The 26,431-nt window shown below is 30.0% G+C and overlaps 4 protein-coding genes and 1 long non-coding RNA gene across 11 annotated transcripts; 2 read left to right on the top strand and 3 right to left on the bottom strand.

Moving 5' to 3' along the window:
- Positions 1-50: 50 nt before the first annotated feature.
- On the top strand, positions 51-10,137 carry LOC106791901 (glycerol-3-phosphate dehydrogenase [NAD(+)], cytoplasmic-like). Of its 4 annotated transcripts, none has more exons than XM_014757909.1 (8): positions 51-615; positions 2,494-2,674; positions 7,088-7,228; positions 7,304-7,445; positions 8,583-8,695; positions 8,776-9,006; positions 9,078-9,277; positions 9,938-10,137. In XM_014757909.1, the coding sequence occupies exons 1-8, from the start codon at positions 572-574 to the stop codon at positions 9,960-9,962; spliced, it is 1,077 nt and encodes a 358-aa protein (XP_014613395.1). In that variant the 5' UTR covers positions 51-571; the 3' UTR covers positions 9,963-10,137. The 4 variants fall into 4 exon arrangements, with proteins under 4 accessions (XP_014613395.1, XP_014613396.1, XP_014613397.1 ...); XM_014757910.1 differs by lacking the exon at positions 51-615 and adding an exon at positions 1,221-1,798; XM_014757911.1 differs by lacking the exon at positions 51-615 and adding an exon at positions 1,843-1,865.
- On the bottom strand, positions 2,785-5,947 carry LOC106791902 (peroxiredoxin-6-like). The gene is made up of 5 exons (XM_014757913.1): positions 5,701-5,947; positions 4,069-4,225; positions 3,740-3,957; positions 3,198-3,273; positions 2,785-3,089 (listed from the first exon to the last, which is right to left on the bottom strand). Exons 1-5 carry the CDS (start codon positions 5,781-5,783, stop codon positions 2,961-2,963), a joined length of 663 nt encoding a protein of 220 aa, XP_014613399.1. The 5' UTR covers positions 5,784-5,947; the 3' UTR covers positions 2,785-2,960.
- LOC106791903 (complex III assembly factor LYRM7) lies at positions 9,998-11,420 on the bottom strand. The gene is made up of 5 exons (XM_014757914.1): positions 11,219-11,420; positions 11,044-11,116; positions 10,820-10,890; positions 10,667-10,748; positions 9,998-10,565 (listed from the first exon to the last, which is right to left on the bottom strand). The coding sequence occupies exons 1-5, from the start codon at positions 11,240-11,242 to the stop codon at positions 10,438-10,440; spliced, it is 378 nt and encodes a 125-aa protein (XP_014613400.1). The 5' UTR covers positions 11,243-11,420; the 3' UTR covers positions 9,998-10,437.
- A 202-nt stretch (positions 11,421-11,622) lies between these two features.
- On the top strand, positions 11,623-22,919 carry LOC106791899 (tyrosine-protein phosphatase non-receptor type 9). 4 transcript variants are annotated; one of them, XM_014757902.1, is made up of 10 exons: positions 11,623-12,128; positions 13,259-13,492; positions 13,581-13,670; positions 13,775-13,915; positions 18,587-18,856; positions 18,957-19,345; positions 19,428-19,661; positions 19,745-19,895; positions 19,989-20,196; positions 20,273-22,919. In XM_014757902.1, exons 1-10 carry the CDS (start codon positions 12,096-12,098, stop codon positions 20,500-20,502), a joined length of 1,980 nt encoding a protein of 659 aa, XP_014613388.1. In that variant the 5' UTR covers positions 11,623-12,095; the 3' UTR covers positions 20,503-22,919. The 4 variants fall into 4 exon arrangements, with proteins under 4 accessions (XP_014613388.1, XP_014613386.1, XP_014613387.1 ...); XM_014757900.1 differs by having other exon boundaries at positions 11,624-12,128; positions 19,422-19,661; XM_014757901.1 differs by having other exon boundaries at positions 11,625-12,128; positions 18,587-18,850; positions 19,422-19,661.
- Positions 14,070-16,991, bottom strand: LOC106791904. The gene is made up of 2 exons (XR_001382244.1): positions 15,927-16,991; positions 14,070-14,758 (listed from the first exon to the last, which is right to left on the bottom strand). It is a non-coding gene; the product is annotated as an uncharacterized LOC106791904 (long non-coding RNA).
- Positions 22,920-26,431: the final 3,512 nt, after the last annotated feature.

The following is a 26,431-nucleotide window of genomic DNA, read 5'->3' as shown; positions in this document are numbered from 1 at the left end:
TAATAGCCTTGAATATTGATAAACAAAATAAAATAAAATTGTGTAATCGATGATAGCTCGAGGAGATCGTATAGTAATCGATGAAGTCAAAGATATCGGTAGGGACTATCCTTCAAATCTTTACATGTCATCGAGATCTATTATCAAGGCAGGTAGATCTAATTTTATTACTCCCTACATTGAGTTATTCGATTTCGATCGTACTTGGCTATGATTCTAAGCATGCGCGTTAGAATTAGAAAGAAAATAATTGGCCATCGTCGTTAAGGTCAACAAAAGATCGAGACGAGTTCGCACGAAGTCAATCGGTCAATCAATTAGTCAACCGATCGATCAGTCAGTTGGTTAGCCATCCATCTTCGTGTTATCGGTTGCTAATTTTTTTTTTCTACATTTTTGTTCCCCCATCTCGATTATGACAAAGGACAAAAGTAACGGGGCTTATTGATATATTAATTTTTTCGTTTTTTTCTTTGCAATTTACGAGAGAGAGCAAGAAAAGAAAACAAATTTTTGAAAAAAAAAAAAAAAGAAAAATAAAAAAAAGTTATTTAATCATTTGTTAGAGACCATGTCGGAGAAATTGAGTGTGTGCGTCGTAGGAAGTGGCAATTGGTATGTTAAAGCCAATTGGCTATTATGGCAACGACTGTGATGACCCTAACTTTCTTTCCTTTCAAATCTTTTTATCCTTTTTCTTATTCCCTGTAATATTTTCTTTCTTAGTTATAACACAAAAATGAAATTATACTAATCTAATTTGTTTGATTACATTGTTTTATCATTATTTAGAAATAATATTGTAATAATGTTTCAACGTGAGAAAATATAGTTTATCTAGATTAAAGGTTCTCAATTTTGAAACTACCTTGTAAGAACGTAAATAAATTAAATATACAATTTACCGTGTATAACAAATGTTTCCAAACATTTGAGCATAATTTCGGAGTTGGGGAGTGGAAGGCGCGTTTGGTTTTAATACGCTAAAATAAGAAAAAAAATGTAATATAATCATATGCCCGATATGAACTTATTCGTCATGCGTGAATAAATATTTTTGATATTTAACCAGCTAGATATGGTGAATTTTTTGAAAAGTATATAAATAAATTAGGTCTCAAAAATAAAGAAATAATATAAAATATTATCATTTCTTCATGACGAGTATACTCGTCAATTACAATTAACTGGTTAAACAAAATTATGGGCCGTCATTCAAAATGATTGGTAAAAAAAAAGGTTTATGATTATGTACTATTGAGACATCTCCTATACAAATTCCCATACTCTATGGGAAGTATAAATGATTGAGAATCACTGATCTAGATAAAGTTTAACTGCCGAAGGACACATTGAATGATACGACGTATCGTTTCAACGCACGGACATATCACGTACCACTTGTTTTTTGATGGACATACTACACATATACATATATAAGTATTTATATACTTACGTATATATACTAACGTCAAGACGGACATTGCGTACATCTCTTGGCACTGAATTGTCGTTCCTCAAAGTATTCGAAAGTGGAACAGAATTTCCATTAATAATACGTACTTACCTGTCGTGATCTCCTTTTGTATAAAATAATAAGAGAGAAAAAGATAAAATTTGTTTACCGAGTAGAATTACAGGCCTTGTGAAATTTGGCCTTTAAAATTGTTTTTCCTTAATCTTTCGTTTTCGTTGCCATATATTTCTTTATTTCTTTTTCTTTTTTTTTTTTTTTTTGTTGTTGCGTTATCCTATATTTTTATTTTCCACTTTTGCAAGAGTAAACTTTCCTTCTTTGGTAATAGTCATTTTGTTTTCAACCAATGAATTAATTATCGTTACTAATATTATTTCCTTAATTCCAGGTATTTACCTCCATCCATTATTATTTTATTGTCGACTCAATATCTCATTTTCTTTAAGAATTTTTTAATTATCGATTCATTGCATTTTGTATTTGAATTTTTTACTCTGTCTGTTTCTTATGTTAGTATTTCACAGTTCTATTATATCAACTTATTTTTGTTTGTTTGTTACTCTTCAACGTGTCTCGTTAATTTCTACATTGTACTCGACGCATTTTTCATTATCTATTCGTGATGCAAATACTGTGTATTTAAATAAAATTAGTATTCTATTATACACAATGTTTTTATAGAATGCATAGATTATTCAAACGACGGAAATAATTATATTATAATCGATGCATTTATAAATTCGTGATAGGATTATTATCGACATCTATCCATTCTCGATTTAAATTCAGCGCATAATTTTTTTTGTTTGCATATGGTAATACTAACCTGTATCACTGTGTTATTGAATTTACCTATACGATAATGTAAACGATACACATTGCATAGTATCTCATATCAAAATCAAATATTAATAATAATAATAATAATAAAGGACTGCGAATAAATAGTAAAAAAAAAAAAAAAATAAATAAAATGTGAGAGAAAAATTTTACTAACATAATTTATTATTTTTCAGGGGCTCAGCAATAGCAAAGATCATCGGTGCAAATGTCGTCAAGTTTAATAATAAGTTTGTCCAACGTGTACCCATGTACGTTTATGAAGAAATAATAAATAATCAGAAGTTGACAAATATAATTAACGAGTTACACGAAAACATAAAGTATTTGCCAGGACATAAGCTTCCAGAGAATGTGGTAAGTATTTTAAAAAGAAAATATAATAAACTTGTTTCGCAAAATATATGTAGTAAAGTAAATTACGAAGAAAACAAAATTATTTATTTTATATATAAAATATATAATGATAAATTTATAATTAAAATTTATTTATATATACTTTAACACAAGATAATATTATTTCCATAAAACGACGGAAGTAAATAATAAGCGAGAATCATCTTCTACATTCACTTAATTTTAAATTTGTGAACGAAAGGATGGCACGTATATATTATCATTATTTATATTATCATTTTAATATTTAATAATCTGTAGTTGTACGAACGTAAACTTTGCCTGACGGCATGGAAACCTTGTCGACTCCTTTCGGGAAAAGTTTAGGTAAATCTTCATCTTTTACGGTAGGAAGGATCATGACTTTTTCACCGGGCTAAAATGAAATTGTTTATTAACAAAAGTTTCCTTAATTGGTTCCTCACCCCTAACATCATAATAAATAAATAAATAAATAAATAAGAAAAAGGAAATTTAAACTCACGGTCCAATTGGCTGGCGTTGCAACTTCTGGTTTTTTATCGACCAATTGTAGAGAGTCAATCACGCGTAATATTTCACTGGATAAAAAAATATTAAATTAGGGAGTAGAATTAAGAAAAAGATTTTTTTAATTACTTTATAATCAAGTAAGTGATTATGAAAATTGTTCTCACAAGGGGAGAGTTACAGAGGGGGGGGGCACCGATTTTGTTTGAATTTTACAACAGTGTAGTGTTAGACTTCCAAACTTTTCACCCCACCCCATGTATATTTTTTCTAGAACTTTTATTGAATTAAAATGTAAACAATTTATTTCTCCATTCAATATAAAACGAATTTTTTCGAAATGATTAAGTATTGAGTCTTACTGATTGTATGGTTTAGATTTAAATTTGAATTGTGATACCAATTATTTCATTAAAATCGTAAATCTTCTTTCCAAAGAGTGAAAGGTAAAATATTGTCAAAATATCATAAAACGATAAATATAATAATTATTGTTATAACAATTTTTTATAATAATTAATTCAATTGTAAACTTACTCGACGTTACGTCCGGTAGAAGTTGGATAATGCATTGACAAACGTAATCGGTGATCAGGACTTATTATATAAAGTGCACGAACAGTTTGAGCAGTTTCTGGATCATCTTTGCTGTCCTCGTCTATCATATCGAGTTGTACTGCTAAAGTTCTATCTGCATCGGCGATTATCGGATACGGGAATGCTCCGGGAATATCGCGACAATAAGATTTGATATCCTAGTTTAACAAAATAAAAACAAAAAAAAAAAATGAAAAAATTAATAAAAATGTTTTTGAAAAATTCAAGATAAAAAATGAATTTGATTTCATTGAATATAATGCACTTACGTTCACCCAGTCAACATGATCTTTAAGCTTGTCTACAGAATGAGCCAAAAGTTTAGCATTACGACGTTCAAAATGTGGTTGATGAACAGCAATACGACCCAATTCGGTTGTACAAACTGGTGTAAAATCGGCAGGATGAGAAAAGAGTACTACCCATCTAGAAGATATTTAAATATTTTATATATTTTATTAATAATAACTCTATACTCTCTCTACTAGATTATATATTTCTAATTATTAGAATTTTTATTGCTACTTATAATATTATATAATATAATTAAATATAATATAACGTATTAGATAATATATTTATTATACTAATAAAGAGTATAATATTTATAACTGGGTAAACAAGTATATTTTTTAAAGTATAGTACAACATTATTAATAGTTATTTACTAGGTATTATTTACAAGATAATATTTATATCTATAATATACAATATAATAATAGTGTCAGTTATTATGAAAATTGTCTCAGTCTGTGATACTCAATATTTTCGAGAATATATATATAGGAATAAGGAATTATAAATTAATAATTGAATATAATGGAAAAGTATTACAATTCGATAAAGATCTAATTTGGCACGTTAAAATCAGTGCCAAGGGTAGTTTAGTCATCGATTTTGTAACAGTTTTCTATTTAAGATCACGGCCAATGTTCGCTTGTTCGATCATCTATATCTTTTTATTGTGAAAATATTATTTAACTTTATGAATCATTCTTTTTTTTTTTCATTATGAATGAAGAAAATTGACGAGGAGAACAAATGAGTTAACTTTTTTATTTGTTACTAAGCAACAGTAATACCCAATGCGATTATGTCTTGATACCGCGTTTTAAGATAACCCTACTTGATCTAAGAATAGCTTGTTTTAACGCTAATCATTTTATTTTTATTAATACTTATCCACAAATAGATAAAATTCTATATCACTCTTAATACAGACCATATGATATCAAATAAAATGACATATGTTTGAAGGTCCATCATTAATACTTATGTTATCAATTTTCATACGATATTTTTTCTTTTTCATTTTCAAAAAGTTAAGATAAAAAACAAACTCATATACGATTATATAACTTTCATTCTTTTCTTCTTTTTCTTATTTTTTTACAATAATCGATTCAATTTTCTTATATATAGTTTTATATACTTTTTGGATCGACAATATTAAACGATTATAAAATGATCTAAAAATGATTGGAATTTGTATTAATTATCTTTTTATTTTTCTATTGATACTTTAACTATATATTACGTACACGTAACTTTCTTTGGAATTTTCATGATATATTTATATATATATATATATAAAATAAATGTATAACAATTTGATTTATAAAGTAGAACAATTTTTTGTTTAGTTCTAGATATTAATATTTTACATCTAGCACATTAATTTCTTAATATTTAATTCTAATTATTAAAACAATATTAATATTTTTATGATCGATATTGATAAAACAAAATATATATATATATTTATAATTCAAAATAAATACATACAAATAAAAATAAAATTATATAAATATCTATAGATCGTAGCTATAGAATAATTTAATTTATCATTTTGAAATTAAAAAAAAAAAAAAAACGTATTATAGGTATAGAAATTTACTCACGAATTGCCTTGCCATTCATAAAAATCAATTGGACCTTGAGTGGTCTCGGCTTTGAAATTTGGAATAACGGAGTTTAACCTCATGTCGAAGAAATAAAGTTTTGTATTTTATCACCGAAGATAAGTGTGTACTCTGAAAGACTCTCGAATGCAGACTGATGCGATGAGAGAACCAAACCACTATTTAAATTCTCTTATCGTCATCAGCCATATCGGATATGATGCAATACTTTCTACGTGAAAAACTAGGTGGATTAAATCCTTAGGTGATCGATATACCGATCGAAATGAAAACGTAAGAATTATTTTACGGATAAGATATGATGCGGTTGCGGTAATAATATATATATATATAATATTTTGTATCTTTCTAATTCATTAAAAATTATATATGTTTGATATAAAATTATATTAAAACTATAATTACATACATTTACGAATGATGTAATATATTTGTTACCGTGAAATACTAAAATTAGACAATGTCAAGATTCACATAATCGCTTGGTATATGTACGAAATATTCAAATGTATAACGATAAATTCTAATATTCGGTCTTTCACCGACGTATTTGATATGTGTTGACATTTCACCATATGAATCTTGACATTTTTCAATTTCGATCTTTCACGATAAACATATACACACCATAAAGTAACAGAAAAGAGCTTGCAAGCAGTATCGCGCTGATTAAATAATTTTATTTAGTTTAATAGAATGCTTGGACGAGCTGTACATCTACACATAATACAATACATACGCTGTTTGCATATTGCAACCTTGGATAAATTTATAGATCAATGTCAAGATGTTGTTGCATTAATGTCATCCACGTATATATTAATGTTGCGTTAAATATTTAACACAAGTGATAAGTGATGAGGGGAAAAAAAGTGAAAAAGTAAGATTGATTGTAAGTAATAATTTAAAAATGATTAGAATCATTGATTATAAAGAAATACAAATATAGACAGATATCAAATTTAGCTCTAATCCAATTAATATCAAATCTAATTGATAAAAAGTAATCAAAATAAAATGAAACAAATAAGGAAGAACGAGAGATAGCAGTAACACTTATTGTTAAACTTTGGAAAACGATTATACGAGAACTATTACGTTTTCCACAAACATTTGTTTACGCAAATATTATTTATTTATTTAGCATCATATCAGAATATCGACAATGTTGCATCGTATTAATGTATATTTTCCAAATATCATTTTTCTCTTGAAATATTCCAAATTTGTATTAATATTTATTATATACATTTGGATATATTTAATTTATTACATTCAACCCGCCTCCACTCCGCCGTTCCTCAAGGGTATGTTAATTACATCCCTCAGTCTCCCCTACTCTTGAATTATTTTTCTTCTTTTTTAGGTAGCAGTTCCGGACGTCATTGAAGCTACAAAAGATGCTGACATACTGGTCTTCGTTTTACCACATCAATTTATTCGGACACTTTGCGTTACGTTACTTGGACAAATCAAACCAACCGCTGTGGGTTTGTCGCTTATTAAGGTAGATCATAAGAGAAGATACATCATGAGATATTAGATAACATCACATGAATGTCTACATAAATTTCCCTTCAAGGGTTTTGATCAAGGAGACGGTACGAATGTCGAGCTAATTTCGAAAATCATCGAAAAGAATCTGAGGATCCAATGTCACGTATTGATGGGAGCTAATTTGGCAAACGAAGTTGCCGAGGAAAAATTCTGCGAAACTACCATTGGTAATTAATTATTTTTTTATATTGTTAATTAATGACAAGATTAATTTGAATGAATTCGTTTTAATATATATATATATATATATATATTTCATATTATATATAATAAATTAGGTAAATTTTTTATCATCTAAATATTTCGAAAATAACGCAATTGTGAATAGAAAATTTGGAATAAAAATTGTTTATTTTTGAGGAACAAGTATAACATTAATTGAACATCATCTTATTTTAAGTTAGAAATAAATGATGCTGTAATATTAATCACCTAAAATCAAAAGATTCGTATTTCTAATTTTCTTCTTTTCGATATGTGTTATCTTTGAAATATTTAAATATTTCCATTTAAAAAAATTCACCTTTTATGCGGCTACTATTAATTTTGTCTCCAAATATATAGAGTGTTTCAAAATATGTGGGCATAACTTCATGGGCGATTTCAGTACGCTAAAGTAAAAGAAAAAAGTTCATATTATCATACACCCGATATAACCTTTTTCCAAATTACAGTTGTTTTTGTAGTACACATTATCAATGTAAATTATCACAAAAATGTATAAGCAAATTTCCACGTGTACTGTTATCTTCAACGGATTGCACTAAATTGATTAAAAATAGCAGACAAGAAGGTCGTACATGAGATAAGAAGCTTACTCATAAATAGTTGAAACAAACAGTCAGTAAAATTATATGAATTACTTACTGGAAAACAAAAACAGTCATAATTCGGAAACAGGATCATATCGGGTATTTTATGTATATATTATGGTCAATATACAGGATTCTATAGAATGTCCACTAAGATTGGACAATGTATATTATGAACATGTTTTTCATACCGGTCAATCTCAAAAATATCCAGAAAATTTTGGTATATGCTTCAATTGGTTATGTTTAAAGCACGGGAGGAGGAAAATGTTTTTAAGCTCGTGTAAGGGAAATAAACTACGAATATTTAAAAATTTGTTCACAAAATGTCCTTTAAAATTCATTCTATACAATGCCTGGATTGTTAACATTGACCGTAACATATATAATTAAAATTTGTATATATTTCGTATATATATAAATTCTTATATGTATATAAACTGTACTATATTTTTACTTCTTATATAAAATCTATATAAACATTATATTTAGGCTGCAGGGATAAACGTTTGGCACCAATATTGAGGGATCTCATACAAACACCTAATTTTCGTGTAGTAGTCGTCGAGGATACGGAAGCTGTTGAAGTATGCGGAGCTCTGAAGGTGAGAAAGATTTTATTCTTTCTTTCTTTTATGACAATTCTATTTTTAATTTTTTGTCGTCACAATTATCATCACTTTAGAACATAGTGGCATGTGCTGCTGGCTTCGTCGATGGCTTAGGATTAGGAGATAATACGAAAGCTGCCGTTATCAGATTGGGCCTTATGGAAATGATAAAATTTGTTGATACTTTCTTCGGTGGTGCGAAACTGTCAACATTTTTCGAAAGCTGCGGTGTAGCTGATTTGGTTACAACTTGTTATGGTGGAAGAAATCGTCGTATATGTGAACAGTTTGTTAAAACCGGAAAGGTACAAAATAGAAATAACGTTAAAAAAGAAAAAAAAAAGATTCTTATACATTTATTTTGTATGAATAACAGACTATCAGAGACTTGGAGGAAGAACTTCTTTCTGGACAAAAATTGCAAGGTCCAGCTACAGCTGATGAGGTCAATGCAATGTTAAAAGCTAAAAATATGCTAGACAAATTCCCATTATTCACTGCCGTACAACGTATATGCCACGAAGAAATCAGACCGGCTGATTTAATCGATCAAATTCGTAATCATCCTGAACATGTGTTAGTACATCCGAGATAGTTATGATTGAGCCGTTCGCAGGCCAAAGCGATTAATTCGATCTTTCGATTTTTTTACAATGTTATTATCCAACCACTTGATAAATATTTAACTTTTTATATTTAAAAGAAATTTCCTTAATAATAAGACTTAACACCACTAAATGAGAACAATGCTTATGGTTGCTTAATAATAATATGTATTATTTTATCGATTTTCTCTACTTTTGGTTTTGTGAAGTTAGTCGATTTGGTAAATTAGTCTCTCATATAGAAAGAAAAAAGAAATGATTAGACTTGTATAAACTCAAGAAAGATGATTTTTCTGTAGGTTCACTCAAAGAAAATTATAATAATTTGTATAATATTTTCTTTGAAGTACCAAAGCATAGAAAATTTGCCTACATTTTTTTAAAACATGTTGCATGAGATTATAGTTATTACATTGAATCAACTCAACTTGTAATTCATAAAAGTTCTTTTTAAACAGGTAAGTTATGTGAAATTGATTTTAATGTTTTAATTTAATAATAACATCTAACATATTTTCTTTGTATTATTAAACGATTCTTGTGTTTCTTTCATGAATGTACACCTATTTATTACATTATAAAATCTATTTAAATTATTTTCATCGAATCTAATATCGTTTAATGATTTTAGGATGAGAGTTGAGGGTGCTGTTTAGTAAAAATCATAAGTGAAGTACGCTCATGGAAATTCTTGGATCAAGAATTCAAATTTATGTGAATAAATGTAGAATACATTTAAAAGTTCGATAAAGGCTGTGTGATTAGATGAAGATCGTTAAATTACGGGAACATCTGATAAAACATATTGTAATTAACGTATTGTAAATAAAAATTTACTCGTTACTGTCGACAATAATGATTATGAAAGAGAAGATAAAATTTATCTTTTTCCCAGTTTATAACCAACGCAGTATATATGCACCGCATAATTTTTTTATTTAAACATTTCAAATTAAATAATTGAAATTATTTTAAAGTATTTTAGTAAATGAATAAAGTAAAAATAAAAAATATTTTTATTAGAATGAAGCTGAAACAGCTTGCTTTACTATATACAAAGATATAACTCTAATACAATCGCATATGTATCTATAATTTAGCAAATTATCTTGTTATTGAGCTTGTCAAAAATTATGATTTCTCAATATTCTCTCTACATACTGATTTTTTGTTAACTAATTTACTTTGACTATTATTTGAACTAGATATATCTCCACACGTTGCATTGTCTAATAATACGTTAGGTGTAATTCGAAGTTCTGAAATTATTAATACACAAATTTATTTTTATCGTTAATGGTAGTGTTAATATAATTAATAATTTTAAAGAACTTTGCTTATAGTACTGTTCATATCTTACTATATACTCCAGGTTCCTTCTCGATTGCTTGGATTACGCTTAATCGTAGTTCATGCTCAACTTCTTGTGCAAATTTATTTAACTGCAATAAAATTGTTCATCATAGCCAAGTAAAAGAAAAATGTATGCTGTTTACATGTTAATATATATTACCTCTTTTATAGCACCTTGATTCGTAACATCCTTATATTTTCGGTACTCTTCATTTATTTTAGCCCTGATCACTAAACGATATGCACTAACGTATCAATTAAATTTCTTCAAATGACAGAATATTGTATTGTTTAAAAAAAACGAAAAAAAATGTTTCTAAGAGTAAAAAAATTTTATTTATCAAAATGTTATATACATATTTCTTATAAAAAGAATAAAATTACCTTTCAATGCATTTTCATCTCCTTTAAACGTATTTAATCTCGTTCTGTGTAATGTCTTAAATTGATGCAGTATCTAAAAAAAAAGGAAGAGGATTTAAATATTAAAAACCAAATAAACTTAACCTCAAAGATATAAATGAAATAAATCATGTAAACAATCGAATGACGTATATACTTCTCGTCGAAGAATTTCTGCCATATTTAAAAAACCAATTTTAATTTAACAATTAGATAACAATTAAACAATGGAAGTTTCAATCATTTACAACAACGATTATACGTAATAAATATTTAGCGGAAGATTTATTTAAAGAGCACTAATAGCATCTCGTATTTTGATTGGATACCTTAGCGCCCATCTCAGTACCGTATTAAGATATTTCATAGAACGTGATTATTGTTGAATTCTCGAAATTAGATAAGAAAAACAATTATTAAACTTTAAGATTTATTTCTAAAACAAATTACTCAGAAATTATAAGAAGATTATAAGAAAAAATAAAAATAAAAATGCTTGGAAAAGGATTATATAGATTAAATGTAGCTGTAAATACCCCTTTACACAGACAGGCACACACATAATACACTCGTGTTCAAAATGGCGCTGACCCTGAGAAGAGAAGGAAGACCGAGCGGTTGAGCGAGTTTTTCATTATCGCCATATTAACATGGACGGGAAAAAATAAAGACGAGCGACAAAATTCTACGGGTGATTTTGTCGATTTACGACAATGGAACAAGGCGAGAACTGGCAAGCAAGATCGGCGTAGGGATCGAAATATGTACGCTCGTAGACGCGCGTTCGTTAAATCGTGAGATAAGGAGTGAGAGAGATAGATCGAGTGAGTGAGAAAGAGAGGAAGAGGCAAAAAGAAAGAAGGAAAATAATCTCTCTCTTGGTGTTGTGTTGAGCGCGTCGTCGCGTCGTGTGTGTCGCTTTCCCGTCTCCTCTGCGCGTCGGTGGGTGCGTCCGTGTGTGCGTGCGTGCGTTGCTGCCTGTCTGCTCTTCTTTCTTTCTGTCTGTGTGTGCGTGCGTGCGTGTTTAAGTCAAGATGGCGGCGACGTTAACCGTCGAGCAAGAACAAGTAAGTGATTGTCAGTAGTTTAATCGCATCGTTGTAATGTCAATGAACGCGTGGAAATGATTAAAATCAACTATTGAATATTTTCCTAAAGAAATCGTTATGCGTTATCGATTATATTAATCTATTATTTCGCTTACGATATAAACGATCTAAAGGTATGAGAGATCGCAGAAAAATCTCTATTTTATTTCCTTTTAAACGTATATGCATATACATTATTGCTATTGTATTTAAAATTTGAATAATAATAATACGATTTTTGATAAGATATTTCATTGGAGTGATATTAAATGTTGAACATATTTGGCGGAAGCTATATAGCGGACGTGCAAAACTGCTCTTCAGACGTACTTCGCGCCAATGAAAGCTTTTACACTCTGCGCGCACTTACTCTCTTTCACGCTTTCTCTTTTTATTATGATTCATGTTACCTATTAACAACGAGCGGTGTTTAAACATTCCACGCGTTTTTCTAAATTTTTCCTCATGAGTAATTAACACACTATTACTCGTCGGTAAAAACATTTCTCTTTTATTTGATATTTAATTGAAATATTTACTAAATGTTATACATAGTCACAATAACAACGTCGTTAATAAAGAAGTCGATGACACTTCATAGAATAACAATCTTTGTTTGTTCGTTCACATTCGTTTGCTTATTGTTCAAAATGAACTTTCAGTGATTTGATATCAAAAGTAAACTTGTTTCGAATTTTGAATCGAAGTTCCTTTCCTATTGGTCGAAAGTCAAATCGATTATTTTTTGGCGCCTAACGAAAATTTATAAGAATATCGAGTTAAGGTATTGAATTTCTTGACCCTGACATCGACTCCGATGCCTTTAACCGGTTCTTAGCGAATGGGATGCCGGAAGTGGTGCTTGGTGGGGACGTAGCCGGACACCGGAAGCTATATCGGTATACAGGGCATGTGCACAAATTATGATGAAATGACCATGGGACGTTTGAAAATATTTAACCTCACGTATTGTCTTTCGATCGTGACTATCTTTTTGCTGGCCTTATAAATTGCGTCATAATGTTTTTCTCGGTACTCGTATACACGTGTGTAATTATTAAAAATATTCTTATTAAGAAACATTTTATTCATTTTTGTTATTTTTGCAGGCCACAAAAGAGTTTATAGAGGCTGTGAATAAGTGTCGAGCCGGAAGACGTGCTGGACCAGTTTCCTGGAGTACAGCAGTCAAATTTTTAGCAGCCAGGAAATTCGAAGTAAGCAGAGCTTTAGCACTTTATGAACAGCACGAAGCTACCAGAAGAAGAGAAGGTTTGGCTGTTTTACACCCAACACAAGAACCATTACTCAGCGAGTTACGTACAGGAAAATTTACTGTTCTGGTGTGGGATTGATTATAATTCATTTATAATAATATAGTAATTATATATTATGAAGAATACAAATTATATATTATTTATTGTATTGTAGTCTTCAAGGGATGCAACTGGTGCTGCTATAGCAATCTTTACGGCACATTTACATCTTCCACAAAACACTACGCATCAAACTACTCTACAGGTTAATAAATAATTTAAATAAATACTTGCTAGGATATTGAAAACACATAGATAATAATCTTAAATTACTTTCAATAATATTTTTTGCAATATTTACTTTTTCAGGGTGTTGTGTATCAATTAGATGCAGCTCTTGAAAGCGCAGAAACCCAGAAACATGGTTTGGTTTTTATTTATGACATGTCTGATAGCAAGTACCAAAATTTTGACTACGATCTATCACAAAAAATTCTCACTCTACTAAAGGTAAGTTTTAAGTATACCCCTTTTAAATGAAAAACTAAGCAAGTCAATGTTACTACGTAAAAATATGACACTATTAATGAAGCATGTATGACCGCTTATAAATGAAAAACAATGTAATACCGATAAGCACAGAGTGCTTAACCCTACACAACAATTACAAATGCACATAAGACATTTTATTCCGACACAAGAGATAAAATCCTTCATAAGTGCATACTTGATTTTCACAAAGTAGTACAGTATTATCAATGTATTTTGTTGTGAGTAGTAATTTACATAACAAGTTAATTAAAAAGTATGTCTAACGTTCTTCCTCCTGTGTACTAATAGCATCTTTTATACCATACCTATTGTATTTATTTTTCTTTTTTTTCTTTTTAATAAGTCGAGCATGTGTCTCCGGAATGTAAAAGGAAAAAAGAAACAAAAAAACCAAAAATATTTCCATTATAGACAATCATAGTTACGGACAAAAGCGTCGATATCATTGATCTCTGGTCATAGAAAATTATATTATAATATATTTCATTCGACGTTATCACATTGAAAATTATAAAAACGAGTCGGTATTGTCGAGGAGGGAAATTCGTTATGTACTATTTGCACAGAAAAGAAAAAAATAATGATAAAACTTAAACCATATCTCGAAAATGAATAACGCTACTTCACTTGAAAATTGTTTCACAGAAAATAAGTACCGAAACCCGATATTTCTGGCTAGAAGGTATACGAACGTCTTCACCGAGCGGTTTCTCACGAGACACGCTCCACTGTGGTATACAGCTGCGTCTTCTGATCGATCGAATTTGTCATCGATAATAAACTCGTAAGACACGTCCGCACCTGTAGATTAATTTAAATAATTAGAACATCAGATTAGATTTTGTTGATAACTTTTTGAATGAAGAAAAGTAAAAAAAAAAAACGTGTAACACGCATATATTCATATTCATATTTCTCTCTCTATATATATATATATATTATATTATACTAGTCAATATTATTTGTAGCCTATTCTCTCTCTATTTTTTCCAGGAGATCGAAAAATGCATATATATACATATATTTTATCTTACAATCGAGAGTAGAGAGTGCGTTGTTTTTATTATTTTTCTTAGTGCAACCGCCTTTCGATTGCGCTTTTTTTTCCCCCGCCAATGCGAAATTTCGTTATTCTTTACTATCAGTAAGCGCTGATGCAGGCAGTATATATATTTAGTCGCATATATTAGGGAAAGTAGACGAAAATCGTTAAAAGCGCCTCGACACAACACAACAGGGATCGTCTCGCGAATTACAAGGGTGTAGGTTCAAAGAGCAACGAAGCCAAAGGATGTTTATGCACTGCTGCTGCTGCAAGTAAGCAGGGCTATAATTGCGCATCGAAGCGTGTTGCGTGAGATCACCAATAAGAGTTTTAAAGGTTTCAAAGTGACGAAGATAAAGACGATGACCATTTTTAACGACGAAGACGAGGACGAGGACGACGACGACTGTGACCGATTTGTTGTTTTTTTCATTGGCAACATAAATGTAAGAAGAAAGAAACAAAAAAGAAACGCGCGGATCGATTTAATATTTATCTAACTTTTTGTATAATAATATAAATAAGAAGCTTGTGAAGGAAAGACATTATTTTGTATGTTCAATCGTTTAGAACTAAGTTAATTACGGTTGGTCTATCTTCATCCTATAAGATCATCATCGTTTTACGGTTCGTTCGATGAGGCGTTCAACGAGGAAGGTTACAGTGTCATAGTCGAGCGGAAGGAAACGCGTAAAGCACCTCTAACGTTAAATCTAGAACACGCTATCTCTCTTTTCACGACACTCTCCCCGCCTGCTTGTATTGTGCTCTCGCTCTTTAGTCGATAATCTCATCTCGGCCTTCGGCTAAGGAAGGTTCAATTTTCCTTGCTAACGTAAACGTGTTAAACGGTGAAATGTGGTGAAGGGAAGGCCAGAAGGAGTTCATTGTATTTTACAACGTCGTTCTTACATGGAGACTTACAATGCATCCAAGAAGTATTCCTTTTTTCTTTTTTTTTTTTTTAGATATAGACAATTTTAGATATAATTTACACTTAGAGGAACACTTCCGTATTTAGTCTTGTACACGATTAAAAATGCTTCACACGCGTAGTCACGTTTATTATGACATTTTTCTTCAATCAATACTGATTTATAAAACACGACTAGGAATTTATTGATGTTACTTCAAAAGATTACCCTATATACATGTATATATATATGTAGGAACAAATTACAACATTATATGACAACCCTCTATGTTGTACATTTCTGAGACTAATGTAAGGGAGAAACGAAATTCGCGTAGGAAAAGCGATGGTAGAAAGTCAAATGTATTGAAAAGAGAGAGAGATAGAGAGAAAGTGGGGAAAGAGAAAAAGAAGAAAAGAAATGCATATATATGGTTCAAGAAAGAAGAGAGACGGATTACGAGCGTCACAGGGTTGTTGGGAGGGGATGAGAAAATGGGAGAGTGGGAGACAGAGAGAGAGAAAAGGTTCACAACACGCATGCGTCATTACACGGGGACAACGTCGCGACGCTCGCGGTCAGTAATCATCGTGACCCCTTTGCGGCACTATCGTATCAAGATTAAAAGGGATTTAACCCGATTGATCCTTTTCTGTCTCTTTTTTCTTTCTTTCTCTCTCTCTTTCCCTTTCTCTTTTCCTTATCTTTTCTTCTTCACCTTCTTATTATTATTTTTCTTTATTTTCCTCATTTATTTTTGCCAAAAAAAAGCAAAAAAGTGGACAGTCCATTTCCACGTTCCTTTCGTACAAATATACAAATATACATTTTCCCTTAGTCCGACCTCGTTTCCCTTGCTGCATTCCGCTTTCCCCGACGTCTCTCTTTCGCTTTCCCCTTTTCGAGCCCTTGTCAAGCGGCACGTTATACTTATCTCGTCTTATCGATTGACCGACCACCGACCAGTGATTTTAAATACGAACTTGTGTAGTTATTGTCATATTGTATATTTTTGTTTTACTTTTCTCTTTTTCTCTTTTTCTGTTTAATCGTTTCTCTCTTGTTGCTTTAATCATCTTTTTTCTCTCTCTCTCTCTCTCTCTCTCTCTCTCTCTCTCTCTCTCTCTCTCTTTCTCTTTCGTTTCGAGAAAAATCTACATAGGTGATTTTGTTTCTAATCTTAAAAAAAAGAAAAAAAACAAAAAATTAAATTAATGTATTTTTTCTTTTCTTTTTTTTTAATAAACCATAAATTTCCTTTATAGCTCGAGGTTTTGAGTGTCGTTTTACCAAGTGTCGTCTTACTTTAGGCGAAGTGGATTAATTAAGCGCGCGCGTTATCGATTCCTCTAGCGGATATTACTCCGACAAATTACCGGCGATTTTGATCCCGGGAAAGATTTCGAGCTATACTACAATGTTAAACAATTCTTTTGAGATATGCATCGATTTTTTATTTACCACCGAGTAAAGATTTATTTGTGATTTTGAAAGTTATAACTATTATTGGGAAGATATAAATTATACGAGTTCTCAAATTTCGAATTTGCAAAGTGTGAACAGTGGTGGGTAGTAGTGGGGTGGTGGTATAGTATAAGTGGTGGTTGGTGGTGAGGTGGTAGTTGTGGTGGGGGTAGTAGTGCTGCTGACGTCGTGCGGTACTTCCGCCATCTGGTTTCAACGTAGAGGGTCGTCGGAGGTAACTTCTCCGAGAACATTCTTTTTAATTATACAAATAATTCCACATCGAAGGTTTTGCAATCCTTTAGGAGCTGCTCGTTTATATCAGAAATGAATATTCTTTCTTTCCATTTCCCTTGTCGTTTTATGTTAATATCAATAATGACTTTGCAAGCTGCTGATTTATTGCTATGTCTCAAACGATGCGAAGAAATTTATAGGCGCGTGTTCCAAATTTCTTTTTTTTTTTTATTTTTTCTTTTGTTCGTTTTTTACTTCCAACCTTTTCTTTTTCTTTTTTTGCCTCTTTTTACTAGAATAACTTTTTATAAGAGGCTCGTAAACTCGTCGTCTATCGTACGATTTTTTTTTAATAATTCCAAGATCTTCCGGTAATATGGTATATTTGGATTCTCAGTTTTTTTTTTTTTTTTTTTTTACGCAGATAATCTAAAATTATAATCTTTTCGTGTGGTCACTTTTCTTTGCGTTCCGTCGTTGTTTTCTTCATATACATATATCGGCAAAGGATTTCTTCGTATTAAATATGTAGTTCGAGCATCATTTACAGCTGGCACTGCATGCACCAAGTGTATACATTTGTTCTATTATTGCGATGTCTTTTGAAGGTCACGAGCGAGGCGCTTAAAAAATGATTTATGCATTGACGCGGTTGATAATTGAAATTCTTTTCATTTTCTTTACTTTAGCCCTCGGAACTCGTATCGTATGTTAAAGGAGGAGTATAGAGCTAAAGAAGACAAAAAAGAAAAAACAAAATAAATGATATCGATCGTTTGGCTTGATTGACCTCGCCGCTTCCGTTCTATTTTGCTTCTTCTTCTCTTTTTTATTTTTTCTATAGTGTTATATCTTTTTTTTTTTGCATTAATAAACACATGTAGCGCCAAAATCACGTACGTTTTTAAAGCATTACTTCATTTCTTATTACCGATCGAATTTCTTTCATTTAAATGGTTATTGTTATAGGGAGGATACCCAGCCAAACTTAAGAAGGTTTTAATCGTAACGGCACCGCTTTGGTTCAAGGCACCATTCAAAATCCTTCGTTTGTTCGTACGTGAAAAATTGCGGGACCGAGTATTTACTGTATCCATTCCTCAATTGACGTTGCATATACCACGAGAATCATTGCCACATTGGCTAGGAGGCACCTTGGAGATACAGCATGAGGCATGGCTATTACATTGTCTTAAATCCATGACAAACCGAGGCGGGGGTGAACTCTGTGAGGTCTGCGTAAGAAACGTTTCATATTATTCCATTTTTTGTTTTGTTTTTCTAATCATAGCATTGTTTGTTTTATTTTAAATTAAATTTGTTGTTTTTAATCATATAGGTTACTCCCAGAGTGGGAACCCCACTTTCACCTACGTTAAAAAATCATACGATTCATCAGAATCCCAATGGAACACCGATTAGTAATCCAACTAGTCCTATAACCGATAAGAATAAGATAAAGAATGGTGTTTCTAACATTGGGGATATTGAAATTACTAATGGTGATGTGTGGATGGCAAACGACGAAGCACCATCTCCAGTACAGCCTCCGTCCTCAGCAAGTTCCGGTTTTAGCGACGATGATAGCCTTCACGGCGATCTTGGACTGCAAGCAGTTACTATGGAACAATTTATCGAAGAAATACATTCGAGAGGTCGTGCTGGTCTCGTAGCAGAATATGCAGAAATTAGGCAAAGGCCACCCGACGGTTCCTTCAATATTGCAAAGTACGTGTCATTATAAATATTTTCTTTTATAATATTGTAAATGATTATTTTGATTATATGTATATCACATTTTCAGATTAAGGCCAAATCAATCAAAAAATCGTTACACGGATGTGCTTTGTTACGATCATAGCAGAGTGTGTCTTTCTCAAGTTGACGGCGATGCAACGTCGGATTATATTAATGCTAATTTTGTTGATGGTTACAAGCAAAAAAACGCGTTTATTAGTACTCAAGGACCTCTTCCAAAGACATGTGGAGATTTTTGGAAAATGATATGGGAACAGCAAACTCTTGTTATTGTGATGACTACAAGGTAAATTCTATTTCTTTATAAGTCTTTTATATTTTATTAATAAAATTAACGTGTGTATATAAATTATGTTTTTAAATATTCAGAGTAATAGAACGAGGGCGTACAAAGTGTGCACAGTATTGGGGTCCAGAGCCAGGTGATGAAGTACAAGCAGGTGGCTTCACCGTAACAACTTTAGAAGTCGATATAAACCCAGACTATACGATATCTATGCTCCTTCTTACAAACAACAAGGTATATAAACGACATATAATGACTATTCATAAATTATTATATCAATTATATGTATATATATATATATATATATTGTTTCATTTCCTAATTCAGACTGATGAGACAAGAGAGGTATGTCATATGCTTTACACAGCATGGCCGGATTATGGCGTTCCTCAATCAGCTAGAGCTTTATTACAATTCCTATCCCTAGTAAGACAGCAACAAAATAAGTTATTAGCAAGTAGGGGTGATACCTGGGCGGGACATCCACGAGGTCCACCTATAGTAGTACATTGTAGTGCTGGTATTGGCAGAACAGGTATTTAACATTTGTTGATTTTTATTATAAGTAAATGCCCTAAAAGAAAATATCTATAAAATTTATCTTATTTCAGGAACATTTTGCACCTTGGATATCTGCATATCTCGATTAGAAGACACGGGAACTGTCGACATTCGTGGAACGGTAGAAAAAATTCGAGCACAAAGAGCCTACAGTATTCAAATGCCAGATCAGTATGTCTTTTGTCATCGTGCTCTCGCAGAATATGCACTTTCTAGGGGCATGTTAAGCCCTCAACATCTTGCTATGTTACCTCCAACGGTCGAAGAAGATTCCGATTAAGATACATATGTGTAATAATCTGATAGGCAAGAAAAGTAGGCTGATAATATTTCTGAATATGCGTATTCGGCTCTGTTCTGTCTCAATAGTTTACTTCTAGCATAAATGACTAAAACTTATTTTTTTCTATCATTGCCATTCAATGTGTAACCCTTAAGATTTTTAGTGTTTATATATTAGCCTAATATTCAGGATATTCTGAATACAAACTAGTTTGTCAAAAGAAGGCCAAATCAGTAAGTAGGGATTGTATATTTCTGTTCCATTTGATTCTTTTTTCGCGAATTTTTAATTGAGGTAACGGGACGTACTAAAGAGGGCACACAGGTGTGAAAAAAAAAATAAGTAACGAATAACACGAATGTGGGAAGAACACAGTTTTTGATTCTATCTTTGATCAATGTGAACGATTGGAAGAACTATTTTTTTTGACCAAATTCTGCTGGAAAAATATTCTATCTAAAGGTTATCAGAAATAAAATTTTATAAAAAGTAACACAAGAAAATTCTTATGAGAGAGTGAAATCGTTACTTTTATGTGTTGACAAAGAGAAAATGATTGATATAAGTAGAGCGCAGAAATAAGATGTTAAGAATAATAATTTGTTTAGCTGATTGAAATGTTATAACTGGGTCATTTTGCCAGTGGCCAATGATTAGTCGCAATTATCGTAAGATCTAGAAAAAGGACGTTATGATGTATAAAATGGTTTCTTATACCATTGAAGAAATAAGTGTAATCAAGGATACATCGATAGTCACTTTTGGGCAACCAAAGATTATATCCCTTATACCAGTTTAGAAAATTGGGGTTTGATATGTATAAAATTTGATTAATATTTTGTGAGAGAGTAATCCTTTTATACAGGGATTATTAATCAGGGATCACACCTTGTAGACTAAATACTTCCATTTTGAGTAAAAATGAAATGGGGCCTAGAATGGCCTTACGAATATAAGCCTTTAAAAATAAGTTAAATAAGCTTCCAGCTTGTTTTAAAGTCACAGATGCGCTTCGGTACGATTGAATAATGGAAAAAGAAAAAAATAAAATAAAATAAAATAAAATAAAATAAAGTAAAATAAAATTTGTGCGATATATTCGAGTTAAAAGAGTTTTAAAATGTATAGGGTCTTTGATATTTCAATTAAAAGTGATATAATTAATTAGAATCATCTTAAAGATTCAATATGCTCCACTAACACAAGCCTTGATGCATATATAATGATGGCGAATAAATGTGTCTATATATACATACATACGTATATATGTATGTGTATATATATATCTATATATATAGCGTGGGGGATATGGTATCCACGTGATTCCATACCTTAGAAAGAAGCGCATATTATTTATGCATAGTATAACTTTGAAAATATCACGTTTGCATATATACGTTCGTTTACCATTCCTCGTGATAAAAAGATTAAAAATAAATATTTGTTTTAATGTTTTTTATAAGGATATCTGTGAAGAGAAGTAAAAGAAAAAAAAAGGTAATGAAAGAAAATAATGTCACATTCAAATGCTTCGTTAATTTCAATGTTGCGAAGAACGAAGTTTGAAAGATCGTATTATCTGAACTATTTATTATATATTATTGTTTTAATTGTAAAATTCTCGATATGAATAATGAATTTATAATAAGACTGTTTAAGTTATTTATATATCAGATAGTCACTATTTAGAGATCAAAGTTTCATAAGTTTTAATATTTATAATGTTCTCTTGAAAATGCACACACAGCGCAAATATCAAAAAAGAAAAAGAAAAAGAAGAAAGAAGAAAAAAAAGGAAACAAAAAACAAAGAGAAGAAATGTTGATTCGTAAAGCGTATTTATTTCAACGTTTGTCGACGTAAGCTGGATAGATACATTTTATCGGGATTATAATCTCTCACGTATAATAAAACGGCAGAAACGTACTATTAGATATTTACAAAAAAATGATAAAAATAATGGGATAATGATATTTTTATGGTATACATCGCAATGTGTATAACGACGACAAGTATTAGAAATGAAAGAGGAAGAATATACATTTGAAATTGGAATTTATTTAAAATCAATGTTTCATACAATTAAAAAAAAAAATGGCGAAGCGTGTATAAAAATTACACAACATAGATATTTCCCCCTATACCGAGAAAAAAAAAAAAGAATCTAACTTGTATTTCTCTCCGTCTAAAATTCTATGCTTCCACCACCTCACCTCTCCCTCTCCTTCCTTTTCTTTTTAACAACACACATATATATGTAAATTAATTTGATCCTAAAAATATACACTCCATCATCTTTGGTCGGCTTTCGCCTTAGATTTCCTCTTATAATATACGATTATTGCATACGTCACGAATAAAAATCTATGCCATTATTTTTTCCGATATTTTTCAAATGCAGAGCGTGTTAAAAAGGAAAAAAAAGGAAATGTTATAAATGAAAAAACAAAAAAATAGAAAAAAAAATGATGCTCGTAAGCATTTTTACGCTTTCATATTATATTTACCAGGTGTAGTGTTTATCTAATAACGCAGCGTCTAACATTTTATTTTAGTAATAAAAAAAATGAAAAAAAAAAAAGAAAAGAAAAGAAAAAAGTTTACCGATCGTGAATTAATGAAACAACGTTGTTAGAAATATTTGCGAATTTTATACATAAAATACATGCTGTGTATCGGTCGTGAACATTTAGTCAAATAAGTTTAGCGCGGTTTTTGATATTTAACGTACGTTCCTCCCACGATCCGTGGGGTATAATCTAAAAAAGTATCTTATTGATGCGTACACGTTCATTATAATTATTATCATTTCATACATGGAGGAAAGAAATATGCGTCTACCAAAACCTTATCCTTATTATTTTTATTATTATTATTATTATTATTATTATTATTATTATTATTATTATTATTATTATAAATATTTTATTATTANATTATTATTATTATTATTATTATTATTATTATTATTATTATTATTATTATTATAAATATTTTATTATTACTAATATTATTAATTATATTACATATATTATTAATATTATTAATATTATTATTATTATTACTATATATCATTAGAATTAACATTATTTGTTTTTATCATATATATCTATTTATTGCAAGTTATCTTACGATGTATATACGCACATATCGAAGTCTTAAAAAAAAAAAAAAAATTGAGTTTTTATCGCGATACATTCTCGATGTTTAAAACATTGAACAAGCTTTTTGTAAAATGTCGTTAACAGAACGATTTCGAAAGTCTGATGTGATATCTGATTTGGCACTGTTATCTTTTTTTATTTAATTAAATCATACATTTTGTTTTTTACATTAATTAAGAACGTTCAATTATTAAGAAGTGATCATTGCTACACATTTTTACATACGTACGTCTCGTTTTCTCTCTTCGTATATTTACAAATAATATTTAAATCGATGGAAATAATCTGTACGTAAAATAAATGTTATCGGAACGGGTATCAGTGTCCCTAGTGTATTATAATACATAAGGACAAGTAGAGAATGTATGCGTTTCTATTTATTCTCTTTCTCTATCTCTACTTTCTTCTATCTATCTATCTATCTATCTATCTCTGTCTCTTTCTCTTTCTCTCTTCTTCTATCTCTATCTTTTTGTGGACGACATTAAAAGTCGTATAGAAAACAATTTTACCCACATACACACCCACACAAAACAGTATTATGTTAAATAATGTATGAACATTTTCTAAATTATTAATTAGATCTTTTACGTTTTCAAATGATACATATGTTCTCATTTTTCGGCTATTAAAAAATAATTAAGTTAAGTCTATTATTATGGTCACCGTATATTACTTATATATACAACACATACACGTATATATATATATATATCTAAAAGTATTCATTTCTTGACGTTAAGGATTAGATTTGTGTAGCGTTTTACAATGGGTTATAACGATATATTATATATATATATATGTATGCACACATAGAAATCTTAACATCGAGATTTCGAGAATGAATCGCATCGATCCGAAAAAATATTCGGTATCAGACGAATACTTTGAAAACCTGCGTTACAAAGAAGTATACCGTTTTATCGAATAAGTATGTTTGATTAATTTTTTCAATGTAGAATTTGATATCTGAGAATAAGAATGATTACCAAACAAAAGAAGATAAAATTGCAAAAGTACTGAAAATGTTGAACGATAATGATGATGAAGAAGAAGAAGAAGAAGAAATGCTAGCAAAAAGAAAGAAAGAAAGAATTAAAAAATTGTAAATACGATGACTAATTTACCATCGCATACGATTGTATTTAAAAAAAAAAACAAAACAAAAAAATTAACGATTATTTAATATATATTGCAGATATAAATGGTAAATGAAAGGAAAAATAATTGTCTTACAATTAGTTTTCTTGGCTTATATGAAGATTATTTATCCTTCGAGTATTATAATTATTTATTTCCACGTACGTATCTATAACGATATATCATTATCGATTCGTTTGAATAGAAAATAATAAAGCGACGTAGTATATTTATCAAATATTTCTCTTAAATTTAATTAAAGACGGCAAAGCAAAGATAAATTGTATTGCTACATTTGACAAATTAGAATTTTTAGAGAAAAATTTGAATTTTGCAAGTAGTAGTATCTTTGTATTGTGAAATATACTCTATCAAAAATGAATCGTAATAATTTTGTATATCTACATTTTTATTTGTTTACTCTTATTACGTGTAGAAATTAATTCGGTGTGGCTTTTTAAAATAAATATTTGAGTCTTGCCATCTTGGATATTAATAGTTTTTGTTTTGACTAATTGTCAAATGATTCATAACTATAAGTGTTGGTACTTAAATGTTATAAAATGGTAGCCGATTATTTACATTTAAACTAGAGTTATAAATAATTTAATATCAAGACATCGAATTAATTTCTATACTTAATAGATTAGCAACAATTAAATAACTTATTATTTTATTTAATTTACACTAAAAGAAAGAGAAAGAAAGAGAGAGAGAGAGAGAGAATTGATAGAGTAACATATCACCATCATGCATTACTATCGGATTTATGTTAAATTAATTATTATAAAATTTCTTTACCTCTTCGGCGATTGAATTCAATTGAATTTTCCCGCTAATTCCGGAATTGACGAATATTATTACTTTCGCAAATCACTTAACTCTAGTAGATAAAAGTGAATGTAAATTAATGGAAATAAATGTCGGCCTGGAAAATAACCAAATAATAAAACAAGAAAATAAATATAAAATTAAAAAAATAAGAAAGTATTAAAACGATCAATTCATATTCTCTCTCATAATCAGATAAACAAATTTAAAATATCAAGAAATGAACTAATAGAGAAAAAGTAAGAAGGGTTGGGGGTGTGCAGTCTAAGTAAATCATGTGTAGTAATATTACTTTGCAATTAAGTTTGGAAAATAAATTGAAAATATTATTATTGAGACGATTTCATTCTCTCTTTTTGATAGAAGACTTGATTCGTTATACGCATGCGTGACAATTTTCTCAATAAAAGAAAACGGGTATGTTAAACTCTTGTGCTATAATACGCTATTTAGAGGTTAAAGTAGTGCAAAGTTTATTAATTAAATGTATTCTTAAAAATTGAAGACAATTTAACATTTCTTTTATTAAAATATATTATAGTGCGGTCTATAATTATATTTCTATGTTGTATTCTACTTTTATGCGTACCTACAACGGTGACATGTTTTAATTTTATATTTAACCGCCTGCGCATAACATCTTGCGCACGAGAAACCAAGTATTTATCTCTCTCTCATTTCATAGGTGGACGTTTCTTTTATAAATGACTGGTAATATATTAGGCTGTCTGCAAAGTTCAGGACAATTTATAAATATACATATATATTTGATATATATATTTTTATATATA

Source organism: Polistes canadensis, unplaced genomic scaffold (assembly GCF_001313835.1).
Source record: "Polistes canadensis isolate GaletaPanama2010 unplaced genomic scaffold, ASM131383v1 scaffold_351, whole genome shotgun sequence".
NCBI classification, from domain to species: domain Eukaryota; kingdom Metazoa; phylum Arthropoda; class Insecta; order Hymenoptera; family Vespidae; genus Polistes; species Polistes canadensis.
The sequence above is the reverse complement of the archived record's forward strand: the minus strand, read 5'-3'. Positions and strand labels throughout refer to the sequence as shown.

Coding starts and splice junctions, on each gene's coding strand:
- LOC106791901 (XM_014757909.1), top strand. CDS start 572: ATGTCGGAGAAATTGAGTGTGTGCGTCGTAGGAAGTGGCAATTG. Junction 616..2,493: donor GTCGTAGGAAGTGGCAATTG/GTATGTTAAAGC, acceptor ATTATTTTTCAG/GGGCTCAGCAATAGCAAAGA. Junction 7,229..7,303: donor TGGGTTTGTCGCTTATTAAG/GTAGATCATAAG, acceptor TTTCCCTTCAAG/GGTTTTGATCAAGGAGACGG.
- LOC106791902 (XM_014757913.1), bottom strand. CDS start 5,783: ATGAGGTTAAACTCCGTTATTCCAAATTTCAAAGCCGAGACCACTCAA. Junction 3,274..3,739: donor TCTACCGGACGTAACGTCGA/GTAAGTTTACAA, acceptor TTTTTTATCCAG/TGAAATATTACGCGTGATTG. Junction 3,090..3,197: donor CAACGCCAGCCAATTGGACC/GTGAGTTTAAAT, acceptor ATTTCATTTTAG/CCCGGTGAAAAAGTCATGAT.
- LOC106791903 (XM_014757914.1), bottom strand. CDS start 11,242: ATGGCAGAAATTCTTCGACGAGAA. Junction 10,891..11,043: donor AGATGAAAATGCATTGAAAG/GTAATTTTATTC, acceptor CATATCGTTTAG/TGATCAGGGCTAAAATAAAT. Junction 10,566..10,666: donor GAAGGAACCTGGAGTATATA/GTAAGATATGAA, acceptor TAATAATTTCAG/AACTTCGAATTACACCTAAC.
- LOC106791899 (XM_014757900.1), top strand. CDS start 12,096: ATGGCGGCGACGTTAACCGTCGAGCAAGAACAA. Junction 18,857..18,956: donor GTGAACTCTGTGAGGTCTGC/GTAAGAAACGTT, acceptor TTAATCATATAG/GTTACTCCCAGAGTGGGAAC. Junction 19,896..19,988: donor TCCTTCTTACAAACAACAAG/GTATATAAACGA, acceptor TTCCTAATTCAG/ACTGATGAGACAAGAGAGGT.